We start from the raw sequence: 18,333 nt of genomic DNA, 5'->3' as shown, positions 1-18,333 counted from the left end.
GTGGCTGCGTGTGCCGTCGTCCTGACGGATTGCGTACCCGATGGGCGACAAGGGGTTTTCACACACTGCGGCACTTCACCGTCACACCTGACCACTGGCCTCTTAGCCGTGTATCGTTGCTGAGTCACAAAAAAAAAAAAAAAACAGCATCAATGAAGCAGAAAGCTAGTGTGACTGTCAGACACGTGTTGTGATGCTGTCAATCCGATGTTGAGCAACGCTTCGCTTCACTTCTTTCTGTTGTTCTTTAACCTCCTGCGTACGATGGAACGAAAATGGCAACTGCTGGTAGCTAATGTTGTATGACCTCCATACTGCAGACCTTCCACTGCCACGTGCTGTAACCTCTTTAATAGCATCCATGATGGGAGAGGTTGATGTCTGTTTAGCCATATTTTAATATGTCAAGAATTTTATGACATAACATGAGTTATAATCATAATTCATGTTTTATATTGCCTGAAGACCTAGTCTTCTTTCATTTGACCTCTAATGAAGAAATTATATCTGTATATTTTGAACTGAGCCAGATACAAAGCAGAGCCTGGCCGATTTTTCGACATCTTTTCTCAAATTCAAAACCTAACAGTCACATGTTCTGCCTGTGATTTACATCTTCGTTGTCGTGTGAAGGCGCCCAAAATAAGGAGCTAATCAGTCTTTTAATCAAAGAGCAGAATTTTATTTATTTTGTATTATATATTCATCTATTAATATTAATAATGCATTTGCCGAATAACTTGGAGAGGATACATTCAGACCAAATTTTTGACAAAATGGAAAACTATGTTCAACAACAAAATATTAACAATTTATTCAAGTAATCAAATGCATTTTTTTTTGCCTGCAGTAGATTCCAGTAAAGCTAGGGCAACTAAAGGTCAAACACAAACTCTTTCGTGACACTAGACACATTTAATTTCATTCATATTTTGAATTTATTCCAAAAGGAAAGAGTGGAATTTATCGGGGATTGTTGACAATTATGAAACATTTATCAACTGCACAGGCAGTGGCAGCATGTAACATGGTCTCACTCACTCACTTGAAACTCGGACCGTCATCTTTCCCCACCAGCGAATCCAACAAATCAGCTGGTCATCAGTTGATAGCTCCGCCCCTCTCTGCACATGAACATCCATGACGTTGAGCTGCAAGTCCGATGACACGACCACAAAGTCGATCATCAGACAAAGAGCCGCTTGGGCACTGGTTGGCGGAGGCCCTTTAAGGTCTAGGACCCACCCCCTCACTCCAAGGCTTGGTGCGAACCCCAACGTCAATAGTCAATAATTCCAGCCATGTTGTCTCCAGGCTTGGCTGCAGCAGTGAGGACGCCAGTGATTGCATCCGGGTTCCTCACCCAAGGTGACCCAACCAGGGACATAAAAAGCCCCTGACAATTTAGCTCCTCCTCATCATCACTCGAACACACAAACTCCTCCACCACAGTAAGGTGATAACGCAGGAAGATGACATTCCACTATATTCCCGCTCGTTAGTCAATATGTGTTACACATCAATTATAACAATGCGTTGGATCATGAATTGTTTTCACTCTGGTGAAGCTTTAAATTATATTTGTAGATGCCGCATAAAACTGTTAATACATTTCTCAAAGTATTAATGAACCCGGTTGTATTCTTAATAGGCTCATGATGGCTTTCACGTCCGTATTGCATGAGGATCAAAGGTCACGAAGGTTCAATGTTGTGTAGATGCTTTATCCCTCACATTGCCGTAATTTTCTGTAGCTCGCGCTCTCTTTTCCGTATACTCGCTTCTTGCCTCCTTGATTGTTTGTAAAATGAATGTACTTTTTGGCTTCTCTACCCGTCAATGGCAGTGAATGAGTTAAGTACCTTGGCCGTTCCGAAAGAGTCACGTGATTATTGAGGGTTAACATTAGCATGTTTATGCTTGTAGTTTTGCCTGAAGCTGAATGGCAATAAAATGAGCCAAACTCATGGATAGCACTCGACGTAAGTGCGTATGCAGCAACAGATCTGTGAGAAAAACTTGAGTTTCTTTTCAAAACATCATACAGTAACAGTCTGAAGGCTCCAGGCGTAGTCAATTTCAGTGAAAACGCACAAGGCACAATACGTGTAGAATAAGAATAATGAGAATAATTTCATCATGTTTGAATTGCTTGGCGCTGTGCAATAAACAACCACAATGTTGACGTATTGATTTATGTTGACTTTTTTCGGCTACAAATCCTTAAAATGTTGAACTTGCGGTTTTATCGTTATGCTAATGACCACTCAGCCAATCCTGTCAATTTTGCAATGACTTCGGCCTTTGCAGTTGAATTCGTCACAGCACGATCCAAACCATAGATGGGCATTTCGTCTCCATTTTGTGGACGGAAGTTGAGAAATTTTGAAAAAAAGGACGGACAAAGAAGAGGGTTAAAGTGAGTTTTCGTTCGTCTCTTTAATCATCCCTAATCGGGTGAAGAAGCAATTGAGAGCCAAAAGCAGCATCTTAAGTTGCGTTTAATTTGTGCTATAAATACAGCTACAGTTCGACCTCGGTCCGAGCTCATCTGTGAAGAGGCTGATAGAGGTTCTGTAACTATAGCTGCAATCTGCATTGGTTTTTTTTTTGGGGGGGGGGGCATTTTCCATTGTTTAAAATCTAGGTTTCTACCCCTTTTAATAACATGAAGACCCACAGCTATTTGTCCAAAGTGGGTAATGTATGTACAAATCCGTTTTTTATGGCTGAATTTAGCTATTGTGTCTTTTAATCAGTTGTGTTTTGTAGTCTGGAAATTACGGTTAAGTGGATGTGACTAGGAAATTAGCCAGCTAATGAGCTTTAAATAATGTTTATGAATTATGAATCCTCTCTCGTCATGCTCGGACACTTTTTTTTTTTTTTTTTTTCGGCAGACGGAAGCGCTTTTAAATGACGCAGAATGGAGAGGGACGGAGGATGATTATTTTATGAATAAGGATGGAGGGACGATGACGGTTCCGGACAGAGGACGGACTGGCAAGATAGAGTAAAGTGCTCTGATAAGAACTTGGAATTCGCCAATTAAATGAATACGATAACTGTGACGCAATCGACAGTAGAAAGTACTTCAAGCTACTTTTGATATACTTTATTATTAAATCCATGAGATGTTCAAGTCATCCCAACAGTAATATTTACATACGTCATAGTCTTCACTATATCCTCTTACAACATACACAGTTAAGACTTGAATGAACGCTGGTCCAAATTTATGGCAGCAGCGCTGAATGAGGCTTTTTGGCAAAAGAGCTCCCCTGCTTCGGTTGAGTATCATGGAGTGGATGAGATGGATTGTCCACGGAGAGCAGTTTTCCCAGTGATCGCTTGTCCCACACTGACTAAAATGCCTCCGTCTTAGGTCCCAATATGTCACCATTTTTTTTTTTTTAAACTACTTAAAGTTTATGTCCCTGCCACAAAGGCCGCCATCTCCAAGCAGAAAACGGCAGACTGGTAGAAAGTCTCCATTTCACATTTCACTGCTCACATTTAGGAGTCTTAGCAGGCATTAAAACTCATTCCCTACTTTTAAGCGAAGTTGATGTTTGCCGTTCTTCAATTGTGTTCTTCAATCACTTTGTGGTGGGCCTGGTCCTCCTAATGTCCAAAGCATTTAAGCAAGTGACAAAAATGTTGTGATATTATAAATAGTTTAGCTTTCTCCCAATTGTATAGTCATATTGCATTCGCAATCAAAGAATTAATGTGCAGTAAGTAACAAACTAGAATACGCGACTTTTATGGTGCTTAGTAGCAAACGATGCAATGCTGAAAAATAATTATTTTCGGGTGTGATATTTTGCAACCCTTTTACAGTAGGATTACTTTTTATAGTGCACTCGCACCGGGTCAGTTCTATCATACGATGCTTCAGCACAGTGACACCTTCCTGTCGCCCGGCACTCATACACCACAGGCGACAGCACTTTAGATATGTCATCACTTGCACTTTGAGCCTGATTTACTCAGATCCCAAATAGCGGGTGCTAAATTTCCTGTTTACTCACTGTTGGCTACAGGTGTAAAAGTGGCGGAGACCTCCATATTTGAAAGAGGGTTTTGTGCTTTAGGGTTTCTGTCATGGAATGTTTGGGGGAAGTCAGCAAGCAGGCGCAAATTGAAGTTTGAAGTGATGGAAGTGGTCTTACTGGAAGTGGCAAACAAACATATCTGAGTTACAGAAAGGAAATTGATCGCTCCTATAATTTGGGTGAAGCCAACAACCGCAGAAAAGTCGTGCTTTGTTCTATTTAACTCGTCCCGTATGTGCTCATCCTGCGTAACATTTCGTTTAAAACTTGGGACAGCACATCCTGAAAACTGCTGTGGGAGAGGCCAGCACCAATTGTCACAATGCTCTGAATTGACCCAGATGCAATGAAATGCAGAAATGAAGTTTTGTCATAGGTGTGATGGAATGATTCCTTCTTGTGACGATCTCAAAGTCAACCTTTAGGTCGAGTGTCTTCACATGGCGCACCACGGTCTGGTTTTGGACCAAAAAAACTTTGCTGTTTGGGGCCATTTACCGTCACAAACTGTTGCTACCGACGTCAGCAAGACAATGACCCCCTGAAATAACGTTTAATCTTTACTTAAGGGCGCTAAAAAACGTCTTAATTACACAGACACCGTATTATACGGCGCCTGTTGCCAGCACTTAGCGACGGCTTCCGCGCTAGCTAGCAAATGGTAGCAGAGCTAGCAAGCACTAGCAGCGCTCAAGTGCCCCATATAGGCTGGCGAGAGCCGTCGGATTACTTTTCAAAGGCAGTGGAAGTAAATGATTCCACACACAGTTGCCGTTCCAAAATGATCACTTTGAAAAATATTTTTTTTTTTTTGTTTGTACCCAAATGCCAGATTATTTGATAGAATTTGCATAGGGTGTCCGAATACCAAAATATTCAAGAGCTGCAGCCTTTGTTTTGCCGTGTGATTTGAGATGTGATTTATTTCAAAGTTGGGAACGCTAACTCAAAACAGTTTTTAAAAATGAATGGGACTTTTTTATTCTTCAGGAAGCTAGCTCAAAACTGACGTGTCTCCTGCGTCGCTAGACCTTGGCTTGGCTTTATTAAGAAGCGGGAACTCTGAGTCCAAAACACTCAAGATAAGCAAGAGAACTTAAACTGTGTAGCAAATAGTTCATACAACGTAGACGCTAACCTGGGTGACCCCGGTTAGTCAATCATGTTCCACATTTTGTTTGCATGCTCGATCAGGTTTTGTATGTGCCGTAAGGCCTTTTATGTTCTTATTCTTATTCTTATTTTTCAAAGGTTATTAATGATAGAAAAACATCATCGGATAATACAACACATCCTTGTTGGATTGTTGCATGACAGCCGGAATGATTTTGAGGCCCGTGAATTGTATGGAGCAGCACGCAACACTCGCAGTAGATGCCAAGTGTGCCCGAGCATGGCATGTTTTGACTTGTGTGAGTGTGGCCTTAGTCACCAAAAAAAAACAAAACAAAAAACAGCATTCGCATCCTGATCATGGATCGGTGTTGTGCAGGTTCTATAATAATAACTCTTAAATTCTCTGATCGTGGAATTAAACATCGTTTAACAACCAACACAGCATTGTCATATTTAAATCATCTCTGATATTGTTGACATGCTGTTCTATAATAAGTGAAGGAACTATGAAATAAAAGGCAGAAAACCAACAGGGATGATTAACCCAACTGTTATAAAACGACTTCAGACACTGTCATGACTTTGGGACGATTCTGTCATCACCGCTGTCATCTCATAATGTGTTTATTATGTTTGCCACGAGATCAGACAGCACAGAGGCCCCCCACACTAAGACACACTGTATTACTTAGTTGTAGATCCGATGGGGTTTTTTTTTTCCGGTTTTTTTTCCCCCCCCAAGGCACAAATTGTTTGCACAGAACAAGACATTGTTGAGCATGTGCACAACATCTTGCAGCTCTCACCCTATTTCACCCAACAGCCTGATTGTACACGCCACCTAAAGCTCTGCGCTGCCACACTTGAACGTGACCTATATGCCAGCAGTAAGAGCGGCGAATGCGGCTTTCATGCTGGTCTATATGATGCTGACTTAATCGGAGGCTTGAAGCATCTCAGGGGGATTTTGCTTAGATTGGATTTTACTGTGGCGGCCATCTTGTGCATGTCATCACACTCAAACTTAGGAGCTTTAATTTGTCTGCTTAGAGCCAAATTGTCTACAGGACTGATACAGAGGGATTTTTTTTGTTTTACCGTTAATTTTTAATTGAGCTGAGAGGTTTATGTTGTTTGGTTACTTCCGACACTGATGCATTCTAACAATAACTCTTTGCAGTCTCCAGTAATACAACATTTTATCTTTGAGTTGCCCCCCTCCCCAAAAAGGGGGTGTGGGCCATCTGTCTGAAATTGAATGCATTTACCGCCGTAATAGGACAACTTCATAGAGGCTATCTTTCATTGATTTGAGCAGCAATGCAAACGGGATTTTTGGTTCATCCACCCCTTTATGACTGCTTTTTATGGACTTTGTTGATATTCTCACAATACCCTCAACCTGCCTGGACGACTGATCTGGAGAAATTCAGCAAATGTTTCAAAGTCAGCAATTTATTTTTTAAATTTTAACTTGACTGATTTTGGAGCATGGAGCAAAACAGCCATACTGAACATTTTGTCATTGCTAAATAAAATTAAAAATAAATAAATAAATAAACGGTCATAACTATAAAAAAAAAAAATAGATATCTCACACTGGTGATGCTAAATTTTAATCTTCTAATAAAATAATATATTGTGCTACTTTTACGTATAATTTTCAAATCTTTTCCTTCTATACAGTTAAGATTTCGATTTAATTTTATTGCTGGTCTCTGTATGTCTATCAGTTAGCAGCGGAAAAATAATAGACTATATCAAGAAGTGGCTGGAATACGGCTGCAAAGCCTGAGCTATCGTCATGCTTTGGTTCAAGTGGTGACCTTAAAAAAAATGCATGCAAGTTTGGATCAGGGAGGAACAAAGGAACAGGAGTCATTGTCTGGCAAATGAATATTAATGGTCCATGAACGCATCATATGCATGTCAGGGGTGGTTTGTGATTGGTGGATAACTAGGAAGTGAGAGCGATTGCAAGTGGGATAGCAAGACCTTCTAAGAAACTCTTTGCCAATATCGCGATGCAGCCATTTTTATATTTTAATCCTACTACTGTTACGTTTGATCCTAAGCAGGCTGGCTGTGCAAGAATGGAGAGGAAATAAACACAGAGAACTAACAATATTGTCTCTCATGACGACTGAAAATGAACTGTGCAAGTCACTTTGCAAAGAAACTCCACACCGGTGCTATATAAGGGCTGTCAAAATTAAAGCATTAACTCAGGAGATTATTTTTTTTTAACTCAGTTAAGTATTTTAACTCAGTTAACTCAGTTTCATTTATTTCAAAAATAATTTGCATACTTTGCAAATATTGTACCTATCTATATTAGTTGTACATCTTTAGCACATCATCTCAGAATAACACAGCGTGCTCAAATTAACACTGGGCCCTGCAAACCAACACTGCTGGAGTGTTGGTGCTTGTGAGCAGTTTTAAGAAATGTTTCTAAGAAAAAAAATGCCTGTAAAGATGTCTTTGTTTAGATTATATTCAATAATCAAATTTGGCTGTTTGAAAAGTCTTCATAATTTGTGACTTTGCATTAATTCCCAGATAATATTGAAGTAAATATCTGTTCAAAGCTTCACAAAAAGTATTCTTTGAAAAATGTGATTAATCACAACTAATCATGGAATTTTTTGGGGATAATTAGTTAAAGAAATGTAATCACTTGACTGTACTAATATATACATATACAATGGTTGTGACTTTTTTGTTGCGTAGACACGCAGTATGGAAAACTGATAATTGAATGCTTAATTAACATTGGTGAATTCACAGCTAGAAATGGCAACATAAAGATGCTACATTAGCTTAGCCTGCACTACAGTCCGTCCCCTCCTCCCAAATACTTTTTTTTCTTCCCAATGGCCACACACTCGCATGTCTCCGGCTGACTGACTGAATGTTCCATTTTTTGCGAGATTGCTTTCAAGTGGAAAACTGAACACCCCCAAAACGGAGCAAGCAGAGCTAAGTATTGTACAGTTGTCAAATTTCAAGCGGACTTTGCCGAAAAACTGAACCTTTTGCTGCTTACTTGAGAGTGTTTTGGATTCATGGCCGTACCAGATGCCCGCGACCGATGCCACATAGCACCCAACAACACCATTTTGACAGAAGGAATAATTGCATAAATGGGGGCGGTGTGACTTTAGCAACACTCGATCAGGAGTTGCGTTTCAAAGTTGTTGTTTTTTTTTTATCGTTGGCAGAAGGTTAGAAAGTCAAGTCGGACACATCTGGCCCCTGCGCTTAAGTGATAAGCAGATGAAACAACCCATTAAAAAGTGAAACGCAACGCTTCCCTGATGGCGTATGAAAAACCAGCGATGGAAGTGGTGGAGAGGCAGAAGGCGTACTGGGAGGATTGGAGTTGCATCAGCCAAATAAATTGTCATGATGCAGCCCATGCGTGAAATGAGCAGCAGATTCCACATTGCAGTTGCAAATGGCCTTATTACCGATACACTCAGTCAGCTGGCACGCTGCCTGCTTGGCAAACAGCATTGACCATGGTGTCGAGGCACAAGAGATCCGGACAGGAGGGCGATCTTTGCCATTTGTTTACAGTAGCGTCTGAGGAAGGGTGCCCGGTTCAATTGTGCAGACGACATTTTAGCAGCAGCCATCTGATCAACAGTCAGCTCTGTGCATAAAGAACGTGGTGTGTGAACGCGTGTGGGGGATGGGAGGAGGGAATTAAGATTTGGCATTATGTCAGAAGAGAGCTGCCATCCCTGTCTCCTTTTTTTTTTTTTCCCCGTGCTCGCACACAAAGCCATGCGAGGACAGCGCAACGACAGAACAGAACGGGGAAAGAAACTCGTGTGTATATTGTGGCTCTATCGCTCTTTTTATTATTTTTAATAAAGGCCCCCTCGCCATAACGGCCCTCCCTCCTCTCCCAACACGGTGTGTCACACATGCCTGTGCGCACATGTCTACGCCGACTCCACAGTCACTCCTGATTGGCTCGTGTAACGTGAACAAATGAAGCCCTGAGCCCTGGCTACATGTAAGGGGCCCTGAAAGTAAGCATGTGTTTATTTTTACAGTGAAAGAGAGGGGGAGGAAAAGACGACTGGTTTGAGGAATTGGGGGAGGGTAGAGGAGCAGGGAGGGGTTTCTTTGTGGTACTATACAGCTGGAACAGAAGAAGGGGTTACAAAACGCTGCCGTCTGTCGGAATGTTGTGCACTACGTGGATGTCTGGGGGTCTCGGGACGTCGTTTCTCTTCCGTTTTACGATGATGACCTTCTCCTCCACACACTGTCGCGACTCTAAGGAGTCCATTTTTTAAGATGGAGAAGTCTACCTGTGCGACCTGGCCGTGTGATTTATGAAAAGTGGCGCCATGTCGGCCCTCCATCAACCTCCACCCCCCTTGCCCCCCCCCTTTTTTTTTTATACTTTTCTTCCAAGCCGTGTCTCCTGTTTCTTTTCCTTTATTGCGTTGGCCTGGCACAGTGCCCAAAGCCAGAGGGGTGGGGTGAGGGGATGGCGGTGGGAGGGATTATGAGACAGGATGGGGTGGGGTTGAGGAGAAACAGGAGAAAGAGTGTGGCTTGTGTAGCAGCTGACTGAAACAGTCATTATATTATGTAAAGGCAGTCGGTGGCGATGGCCGCGAGGAGGGAGGGAGGGCGGGGGGGGGGGTTAAGGGGTGCCAGCTACTGACGTGCACCACAAGGTGGGCCCTGATTGGCTCATCAGCACCATTCTCAGTGGCGCTCTCTGGCTCATTAAAGGTGGAGGCTCAACAGAGCAGGAGCTTCTTGTGTTTTTCTCCCAGCAAATGGAGGCGACCACTCAGCTCCGCGACTGCGTCACAAATTAATTAGAGACCAAGTAGTAACAGGGAAGGCTTTGTTTTGTAATCATTACCACCCCCCCCCCACCCACCTCTGTGTTAAAGAGGATAATGTTGATGTGAGAAGGATACCATTAATGTCAGAGGAGGGCAAAGTGGGAAAACAAAGAGCGATCACACCTCACGATCAATTCCTTTCATTACAAAGCAGACGTTTTAGCTTTCAATTTTGCTAAATGTCAGTGTCAGTCAAAGTGTTGACTGACAGCATCTTTGGTTTGGAGGGTGGAAGGGCTGAAGATAGTTTCCAAAAGGGGGTTACTGCAAAAAAAAGTTTGTGAACCAACGAGTTAGGATATTATTTATTGACCGCAGTTTCCTTGTTCATCTCTCAGGGCGCTTCTTTGATGCATTCCATTCACAGTTGATGGACATTGACTTGCGGAGAATTTGGCTTCCCCGACACAAATGAAGATTTTTGGTCGGAATTATTGAATGCATTTGATATTTAAGAGGCGGCTTGACCCATTCCATTCCTTTTTCGGGACAAATATACTCTTAACACATCTCAGACTTCTTACTGGACAATCTTTCAAGACACAATATAGTCGGGTCTATATTTATTTACAATAAAAACACCTATTAAAAACTTTTTAACCTGACATTCGCTGCCAGCCCAGGTTAAAATGAATGTACGTTTCGACTTCAATACTCGTCAATGGCAATGAATGAGTTAAATGAAAATTACATGTTGTGCCCTGATTTCTGCTCATGTGATTGGTTCAGGGCATATGAAATAACAAATATAGTTGAGTAGAGTTGTAACGCTTGATCGACAACTAATCAGTTATCGAAATTGTTTGTTTTTGTCGGAAAAGCTCACATTATACAAGATGGCACCGGTTCTTTTGCCGCTCTCTGTGCGGTTCAAGTTCAAGTTGGAGCGAATCGAGGTCAGATCGAGTTTGTTCTCACAGTTGAACTGACCCCCAGAGTTCATTTGATACTGGAGAAGTTATCAGATCTAAGGTTTGGCTTGACATTTGAAAAGTGTGCTAAGTGCTAAAAGCTCGCTACTGCATGTGGAAGCCCTTAATTGTGTTAATTGTGAATTATCATGTTTTGTTCACGTTGAAAAGATGCTTCGGAGCCTCGGCTCGCAAGTGTACTGTATATGGTCAAAAAAAAAAAAGAAGATGATTGCGTTGTAAAACGGACATTAATCATTGCCAATGTGTGTTTGTGTTACCGGTAGGCATTTGTTTGATTTATGTTGCCTATTTTTATTTTATTTTATTTTATTTCTTTTTTTTTTAATATATATCAAACTGACTTTAGTGTTTTTTGTGTGCAAAATAGTTCCATTCGAGTCAATTCCTTGCACAGCTTGCCTTGGTCACCTATTTGTCAAATTAAATGTCATTATATATATTTAACGATATGAGGTTATGGTATATATTTATGCATAATAAATAATGATACTTGTGCACAACAGCTGTAAATGGTTAAAGTCCATCAAGTTAAAAACAATCGGCATTTTGGGCGATTATTTTGGCTGATGTTTGAAAGGCCATAATCGACCAATTTAATTGGTCAGGCCCTAGTTTTGATATTATGAGATCATTAAGAATTATGATTATTAAAAACTTTCATTTACTTACATTGATTTCTGGAGTTTCTGTGAATGCTCAGACGCACGGAAAATTAGCGGGAACATTGCAGTTGAGGTATTCTTCTTTGTCATGGCATCCACTGATGTATCCGTCCGGTCACATGACCAATCGTATTTATTAGACTCATCTTGCTGTTATTCTCAATTGAAATTGTCTCGAATATTATTTGACACATAAGTGCTTTTTTTAAATTGTAAAAATTGCATCGAGCCGCCCGTGTTTTCTCCACGTTGGAGCATCACAAGTACGGGCATTTTCCCTCACAGCGGAAATCCCAATATTCATCACTGTCGAGTTCAGAGTTCCAAGCTATTATTAGCACGCTCTGTTTAACCCACTTCTGTCTGAACGATCAGCTGCTCATATTTTCTGATTATCCGCGTTGCACTGATTTTTACTGCACTTCCGTGATACTGCAAATAGAACACTTATTCATTATTCAACGGTTAACACTCGTTTTTCCAAGTCTGTAATTTACTAAAATGAGTAATCACTTGTTGTTCAAACGGGAGGTTAATTGTACCTTTGTTTTGGGGAATTGTTTTCATCAGCGCGTTCATCCTTGTTTGGCGCTCTTGTGAGTATTTCTGGCGCTTAAGCGGTGTATGTGGGTGTAAATTGTGAAGAACTACAGCGTGTTCACTGATGGTACATGTCACCAAGTGTGTGAGTGTGACTCACTGATGCATTTTTAATAATCTTGGGGTGATTGTAGCGCCCGACGGCAAAGTACTCCTAAGAAGGAGAATGTCATCCATATTGGTTTAAGGTGGATTCCAAATTGCGTCATTTTCTAACCCAATGTGTCCTTTCACCAGGATGGAGCAGATGTCTGAGGAGGCGCTAAGGCTGAACTTGCTGAAGCGAGGTCTGGAGTCGCCCAACGAGCGAGAGGAGGCCTTGGCCAAGCGCCTCAAAATGGAGGGCCACGAGGCCATGGAGCGCCTCAAGATGTTGGCGCTGTTAAAGCGCAAAGATCTCGCTGACCTGGCGGCCCTGGAGGTCGCCGGGCCTCTGGGAGACGGAAAGGGCCCCGGCGCGAGCACACTCCACCATCAGAGCCTAATGGGTGCTGCTTATGAGGAGAAGCTCAATGGCAGTCTGAGACTGGGAGGGCATGGCGGCCATGTTGGACCCAGTAAGAATGGCAAGGAGAACATTCTGGATGAGCCGGTGGACATGAGTGCGGGACGGAGATGGTGAGGTTATCAATCCAATTTCTGACGAATTTCCAAGTAATGTGACTTAATTAACATAACACAATTACAGTAAATTGATTTATGAAAAATAATTGGACATATATATAGAACAACAACTTCTGCTGTGTGAGGTACTTTATTCTTACGCCACTGCACAAATAATTCATGACCACGGAGTGGTTCATACAAGTCCATAACTTTTGCGGACTGGCAACCCCACAGGGGGGTGGCTGGTGCTGCCTGCTTAATTGTGCAGAGCGTGCTTCGTCATTTTTTTTTTTTTTTTTACTCAATTTGTTAGCTTGTGGGTTTGATATTAAACCCATCATGTATCATACAGAATTTTCAAAATAAAATATTTTTTAGCCTCGAATAATAAATTAAGTAATGCAAGTCCTTGTTTTTTTTTTTTTTTTTTTTACTGTGACAAAAAAACAAAAGAATAAAACTACACTACTAAAAAGAGAACAGAACTGAAAATTAGTGATGGTGGAAAAGAGTTAACCATTCTCTGCTTTGAAATAATTTGTTTTTTTTTTTTTTGATACTGTCTTTTACCAGTTAACAGTGAAATGGCAAGTGTCCTTTTCTGAGTCAGTGAACAGTATCCTTCCCTCCCTACCACTTCATGGTCACTTGCTGACAACTACCTAATATATTGTCCAATGGTCCGTGTGTGAAGATGAGATGTAATGACCAAGACTGTTGATACTCAGAGACACATTAGCCATTCTGGCGCTTCACACAGTTCTCACTACATTCTTTCACATTTGTAAATTAGAAATGTTTTGTGGCTTTAAAATTCGGGCGCTTTTTTTTTCCGTCTCTGTATGAGCGTTTTAGTAGTCTGGTCGCCTCACAATTAGAATTATACAAAAATATTGAGGAATTGACAATAACATGGCCAGCAGAAGACATTTAGGTTTATCTGTGCCATCCTGTTCTTCATTAAAAAATATGTTGCAGTATTCACTCATTGCAAACAATTAAAAAATATTATATTAGGTCTCTCAGAATTAAAAAAAAAAAAAAAAAATCATCCCAAACTGTTGTTGTCATTGTGGCAACATTTTTATACTTTCGCACACGATTGAGATATTGAGACTAAAGCAGAGGTCCTCAATCCTGTTCCTTCGAGGTCTGCTGTCCTGCCTGTTTTTTTTTGCAGTCTTGCCCTGCATTCAAATGATCAGGATTATTATTCAGCTTCCGCAACACACTCGATTCAATTGTCAATTCAATTTCAATCAGGTGTGTTGCGCAGGCAGAGATGGAGAATGGGCAGGACAGCGGCCCCTGAGGAACAGGATTGAAGACACTTGGAGTTAAAGATTACAGACAGTGTTGAAGCCTACAAAAGAAAAAAATCATGTTTCGTGATCCAGTCTAAATTACGGTGAAACGGAGGAAATACGGAACCAATCCTACCAAACTCTGTAATTGAACAGGAAGCATGATGGTGATGAATCTCAATGGTTTGGCTGTACAGTCCCGAAGATACTATGAAATTATAAAGTTTAAAGTCCCCCAAAAAAAGACAAAAACATCAGATTCAATGTCTTAACATGTAGTGCTGAAAATTAGAACTTGGTTATCACTGAGTAGTTGGCGAAAGGTGCTCCTTGAAATTTTTAAGTGGCACATCTAAAGAAGAGCCGGCCGCCTAAATTATTACCTCTCAACTGCAGTTCAACTTTTAATTGAAGTAATGGGGGCAATCCGCCATGGCTGCAGACTGGCTGGTGATCGCTGCATCAGTTACATAAATAGCATGACATCATACCAGCGCAACACAGTGAAACTCGACAGTTACTTCAGCAAAGAGGAATGTAACATGGTAACAGCAGTCGTGACAATGGAGGACATCCGCAATTGAATTATTTTTATTTTGGAAAGGAATAAGCATGGGATTGTGGTATTACCTGAACGTGCGTGCCGCTAACTAGTTAGCGGCTAGCCGCTTTAGGCTAGATGCTAACATTAGCTTTGACTGTTTTTTTGGTTTTTTTTTGTTTGTGCTTTTTTTTAAGTCTCACTCATCCCTGTGGCTACTGGCGGCCAACTTTTGGCTCAACATCTCATCATTTCCAGCTGGCAGGAAACCAGAATACTCACGGCTAACAATACCCTAGCCAGTCAAAATGTGACTGAAACACGCAACTTATCTAAAATATTCACTCTCACTCCTCCATTTAAAACTCTTGGACTGTTGAACCTCCGCGTTTTTGTGCAACCTATAAAAACCATGTATTTTGCCCCCCGAAAAAACGCTCTAACTTGTACTTTAATTGGTGTGTTTTAAATGTGCCAGTAGTATATATATATGTATGTTTTATTTATTTGTATAGCATCTAAATAAGGTCAGTGTTTAAAAGCAAATTTATGACTTATGTTTATGCAACACTTGTTTGCTAGAGTTGCTACGTTAACTGTCTTTCGTATTAATTTGTTCTAACTTATAAGGCCAAATCATTTTTGGATAATAAATCCAACATTTTGTCATGTAGATTCATTTGCTTGTGCTTGTTAAAAAATCAATTGGAAAGGAGACCTCGAAAAAAATAATCAAGTGGCCTGTTAAACGTTTTAATCCGGCCTGCCGAACTTGAAAAAAAATTAAATGAATAAATTAATAAATTGTTGGAATGCTTTTGTTCACTTTCATTTAAAATGAAATGTATTTATTTTCTTCGATGAGGTGAGGTTCCCAAAACACTCCATCCATCTGCTACTGGTGCGGCCTTCTCTGTCAAATTTTACAACCCGTTGTGGCCCGCCAATCAAAAAGTTTGCCCACCCCTGGATTCATTGGATTATTTTTCAAAATCATTTAGTCTTGCATCTTTGAAAGTTAACACATCCCATCTTGAATGACCCACTCCAGATGCAAGTTTTCCTTCCATGTCACTCAAGTCAACTCTTTTTTTTTTTCTCATTCAGCGACACGGATCACGACAGACGAACTCCATCCCCGGACGTCATCATTCTGTCAGACAATGAGGCATCCAGTCCCAGAGCAACACCTCGCCCCGAAGAGCGCCTGAACCATGCAAACCTGGACATGTTCAAGGTAAAGCACTTCCCTCCTCGCCCGCCCCCCCTCTCCTTTTGAGCGCTGAACACACGCCGTGCGGGAAAGTCATTTGCTAATTAATTCATTTTGTGTCGCACATCTGTTTTAACCCTGATTAACACGTCATTGCGAGGGCTGTCAAAAGTTCCGCCTTAATTGTTCTGGATTAATCAAGATAATTCATGTGCTAATAGGACATTGCATCAATAGATCATCTGCATGGCACTTTACATAGTAAATTCGAAAACATCTTGAAAATCACAGCATGGTTTGTGTTGAATATACCTAATGATGGTTGTGTGACACATGACTCGCGTGTGTATTTCTAGGGTAAGACCGGGGAAGAGAGGCAACAGATGATCAAAGCCCTGCGAGAGGAGCTGCGTTTGGAGGAGGCTCGCCTGGTGCTGCTCAAGAAGCTCCGGCAGAGTCAAATGCAGAAGGAGAATGTGGTGCAGAAGGTTAGTAGATTTCAGGGGAGTGGCGGGAGAGTCATCTTTCATAAACTCATCATTTTACTCATACGCTGATCATGTTCCTTATCAGGACATCTTGAATTTATTTTGCAAACGATAATCATGAGTTGTATCAAGAATTCTAATCTTACAAATGTAATAAAGCTTAATTTGTAATATTTTGACTCGTGTACTGTAGGTAAATGAGTAGACTCATGAAGCAGTACGGTTATTCGCAATATCCACAAAAATTAACGTATCAATAAAAACTATGACTATTATTTATTTATTTTTAGCCAGCTCTTGTTTTGGATCGTGTTCGATTGTGAGTAGTCAGTAAAATCGTAGCTGGTTGGTGTTAAAGTTAAATTTGACAGTAACTAGTACACTTAGACCTACTATGCTACTGTAATTAAGTGTTCATTATGGCGGTACTTAGGGCACTCTACTTTTTTTTTAGGGAGTACTTGTTGTAAAAGGTTTGAGAACAACTGCTATAGAGCTTGAATTTTACCGCCCAAAGACTGAAGGGAATACATAACAGGCTGCTGTGAAAGCCTTGAAAATAATCCCAACATGGCGATGTCGGTGGGTCAGCGGCTTGATTGTTGCGTATATTTACTAAGATTGCAATCTTTTACTATGACCCCCAAATAGCAGGCGCTAAATTCGACACTCACACACGCTAGCGGAATGTGCGTTTTTACGTTTTAAATAGAACTCGTGTTAATTAGAATTCTAATGCAATATAAAATTGCGTGGGCTCCGCAAAATTAAATTTGAGGTGATGGAATTGGAAGTGTGAGTGGAAAAGGCAAACAAATAAATCTACATTTTGTAAATCAAGCACTTCTGTAAGATTTTTACTCATCTTAAAATGAATTTTAATAATTATGTAGCAGATTATTTTGTTTATATTTAGTTGCTATCTTGTAATGTTTATACTGAACATGTAAACATATTTTCACTTAATCAGATTCAAATGTAAATTTTCAAAGTCAAACCCAAATGTTTTTAGTCTACCACAAAATTAAAAAACTTTGCTTAATTGTACTAATATTTTGGGACGCGTAATCCCACCGCAATCTTGTGTGTTTTCCTTTCCTCTTTTTGAGGTTTTGTGATGTGAAGCTGTAGTAATGTCATTATTTTGCTCATTATATGGAGAAAAATACAAAGCTATTCAGAAATTCACCTATTCGCTTTTTTATCGGCAGCCTACCTTCAGCTGTTTTCTGAAAAAAAAAAAACCTCAACCTGTACCCTTATTTTTGTGCTTTTTCTATAATGCCACAAGATGGCGCCAAATCTTTGGTCAATAGGAAGTGGTGAGCGTTGTCAAGTACTGTTAATGTTGAACTTAAATATCTTTACTTCGAGGCAAATATTTTTATATTTTGGAGAAGCAAAAAGTTCTGCCTGGATTGTTAGTGGAAGTTACGTAATGGCTTCATTGCAAGTGGTTTAATTGTAATCATTGTGTGCAGGTATCGGTGGTCCAGAATGCTGCCTCTTCTGGGCAGCCTCCTTCCATCCACAGCTCCCCCGGACTGGGGAAGCTTCCGGTACGGCCTGGCATGCACAACCCGGAGCCCCAGAACCTCCGGACTGCGCAGGTTAGTACACATTAGTGTGATGCAACTTAAAGACATGCGCCAAACATTTTGCAGAAATTAGACCTGCGACCTTCATATATTGAAATTATTGAGACTCCTCCTCATTATGAGTATTCTAATATTTATACATTCATTGAAAAAGTCCTTGAATTTGATGCTTGAGGATTCTACACACATAACACAAAATATTCACGTCGAACAAAAAAAAACTTCCAAGACCAGCCTGACTGTTATGACTTATATAATAGAAGCAGTTAGAAATACAATTGTTTATCAGCTTTAGACCTTGCGATCATAATGAATTTCGGTGAGTGCGTGTG

General features: G+C 40.7%; 1 protein-coding gene across 1 annotated transcript in view; it reads left to right on the top strand.

Moving 5' to 3' along the window:
* Positions 1-18,333, top strand: part of gatad2b (GATA zinc finger domain containing 2B) — a 42,025-nt gene that overhangs the window by 14,284 nt on the left and 9,408 nt on the right. Inside the window, exons 2-5 of the mRNA XM_088319157.1 lie at positions 12,489-12,869; positions 15,810-15,939; positions 16,272-16,403; positions 17,885-18,013. Of these exons, the coding sequence (XP_088175283.1) occupies positions 12,490-12,869; positions 15,810-15,939; positions 16,272-16,403; positions 17,885-18,013 (771 nt within the window). The 5' untranslated portion in view covers position 12,489. The remainder of the gene's footprint in view (positions 1-12,488; positions 12,870-15,809; positions 15,940-16,271; positions 16,404-17,884; positions 18,014-18,333) is intronic.

Source organism: Idiotropiscis lumnitzeri, chromosome 16, assembly GCF_059441095.1.
Source record: "Idiotropiscis lumnitzeri isolate Australia: NSW breed Sydney's pygmy pipehorse chromosome 16, RoL_Ilum_1.0, whole genome shotgun sequence".
NCBI lineage: Eukaryota > Metazoa > Chordata > Actinopteri > Syngnathiformes > Syngnathidae > Idiotropiscis > Idiotropiscis lumnitzeri.
Note: the sequence above shows the minus strand (reverse complement) of the source record. Positions and strands in the feature narration are given on the sequence as shown.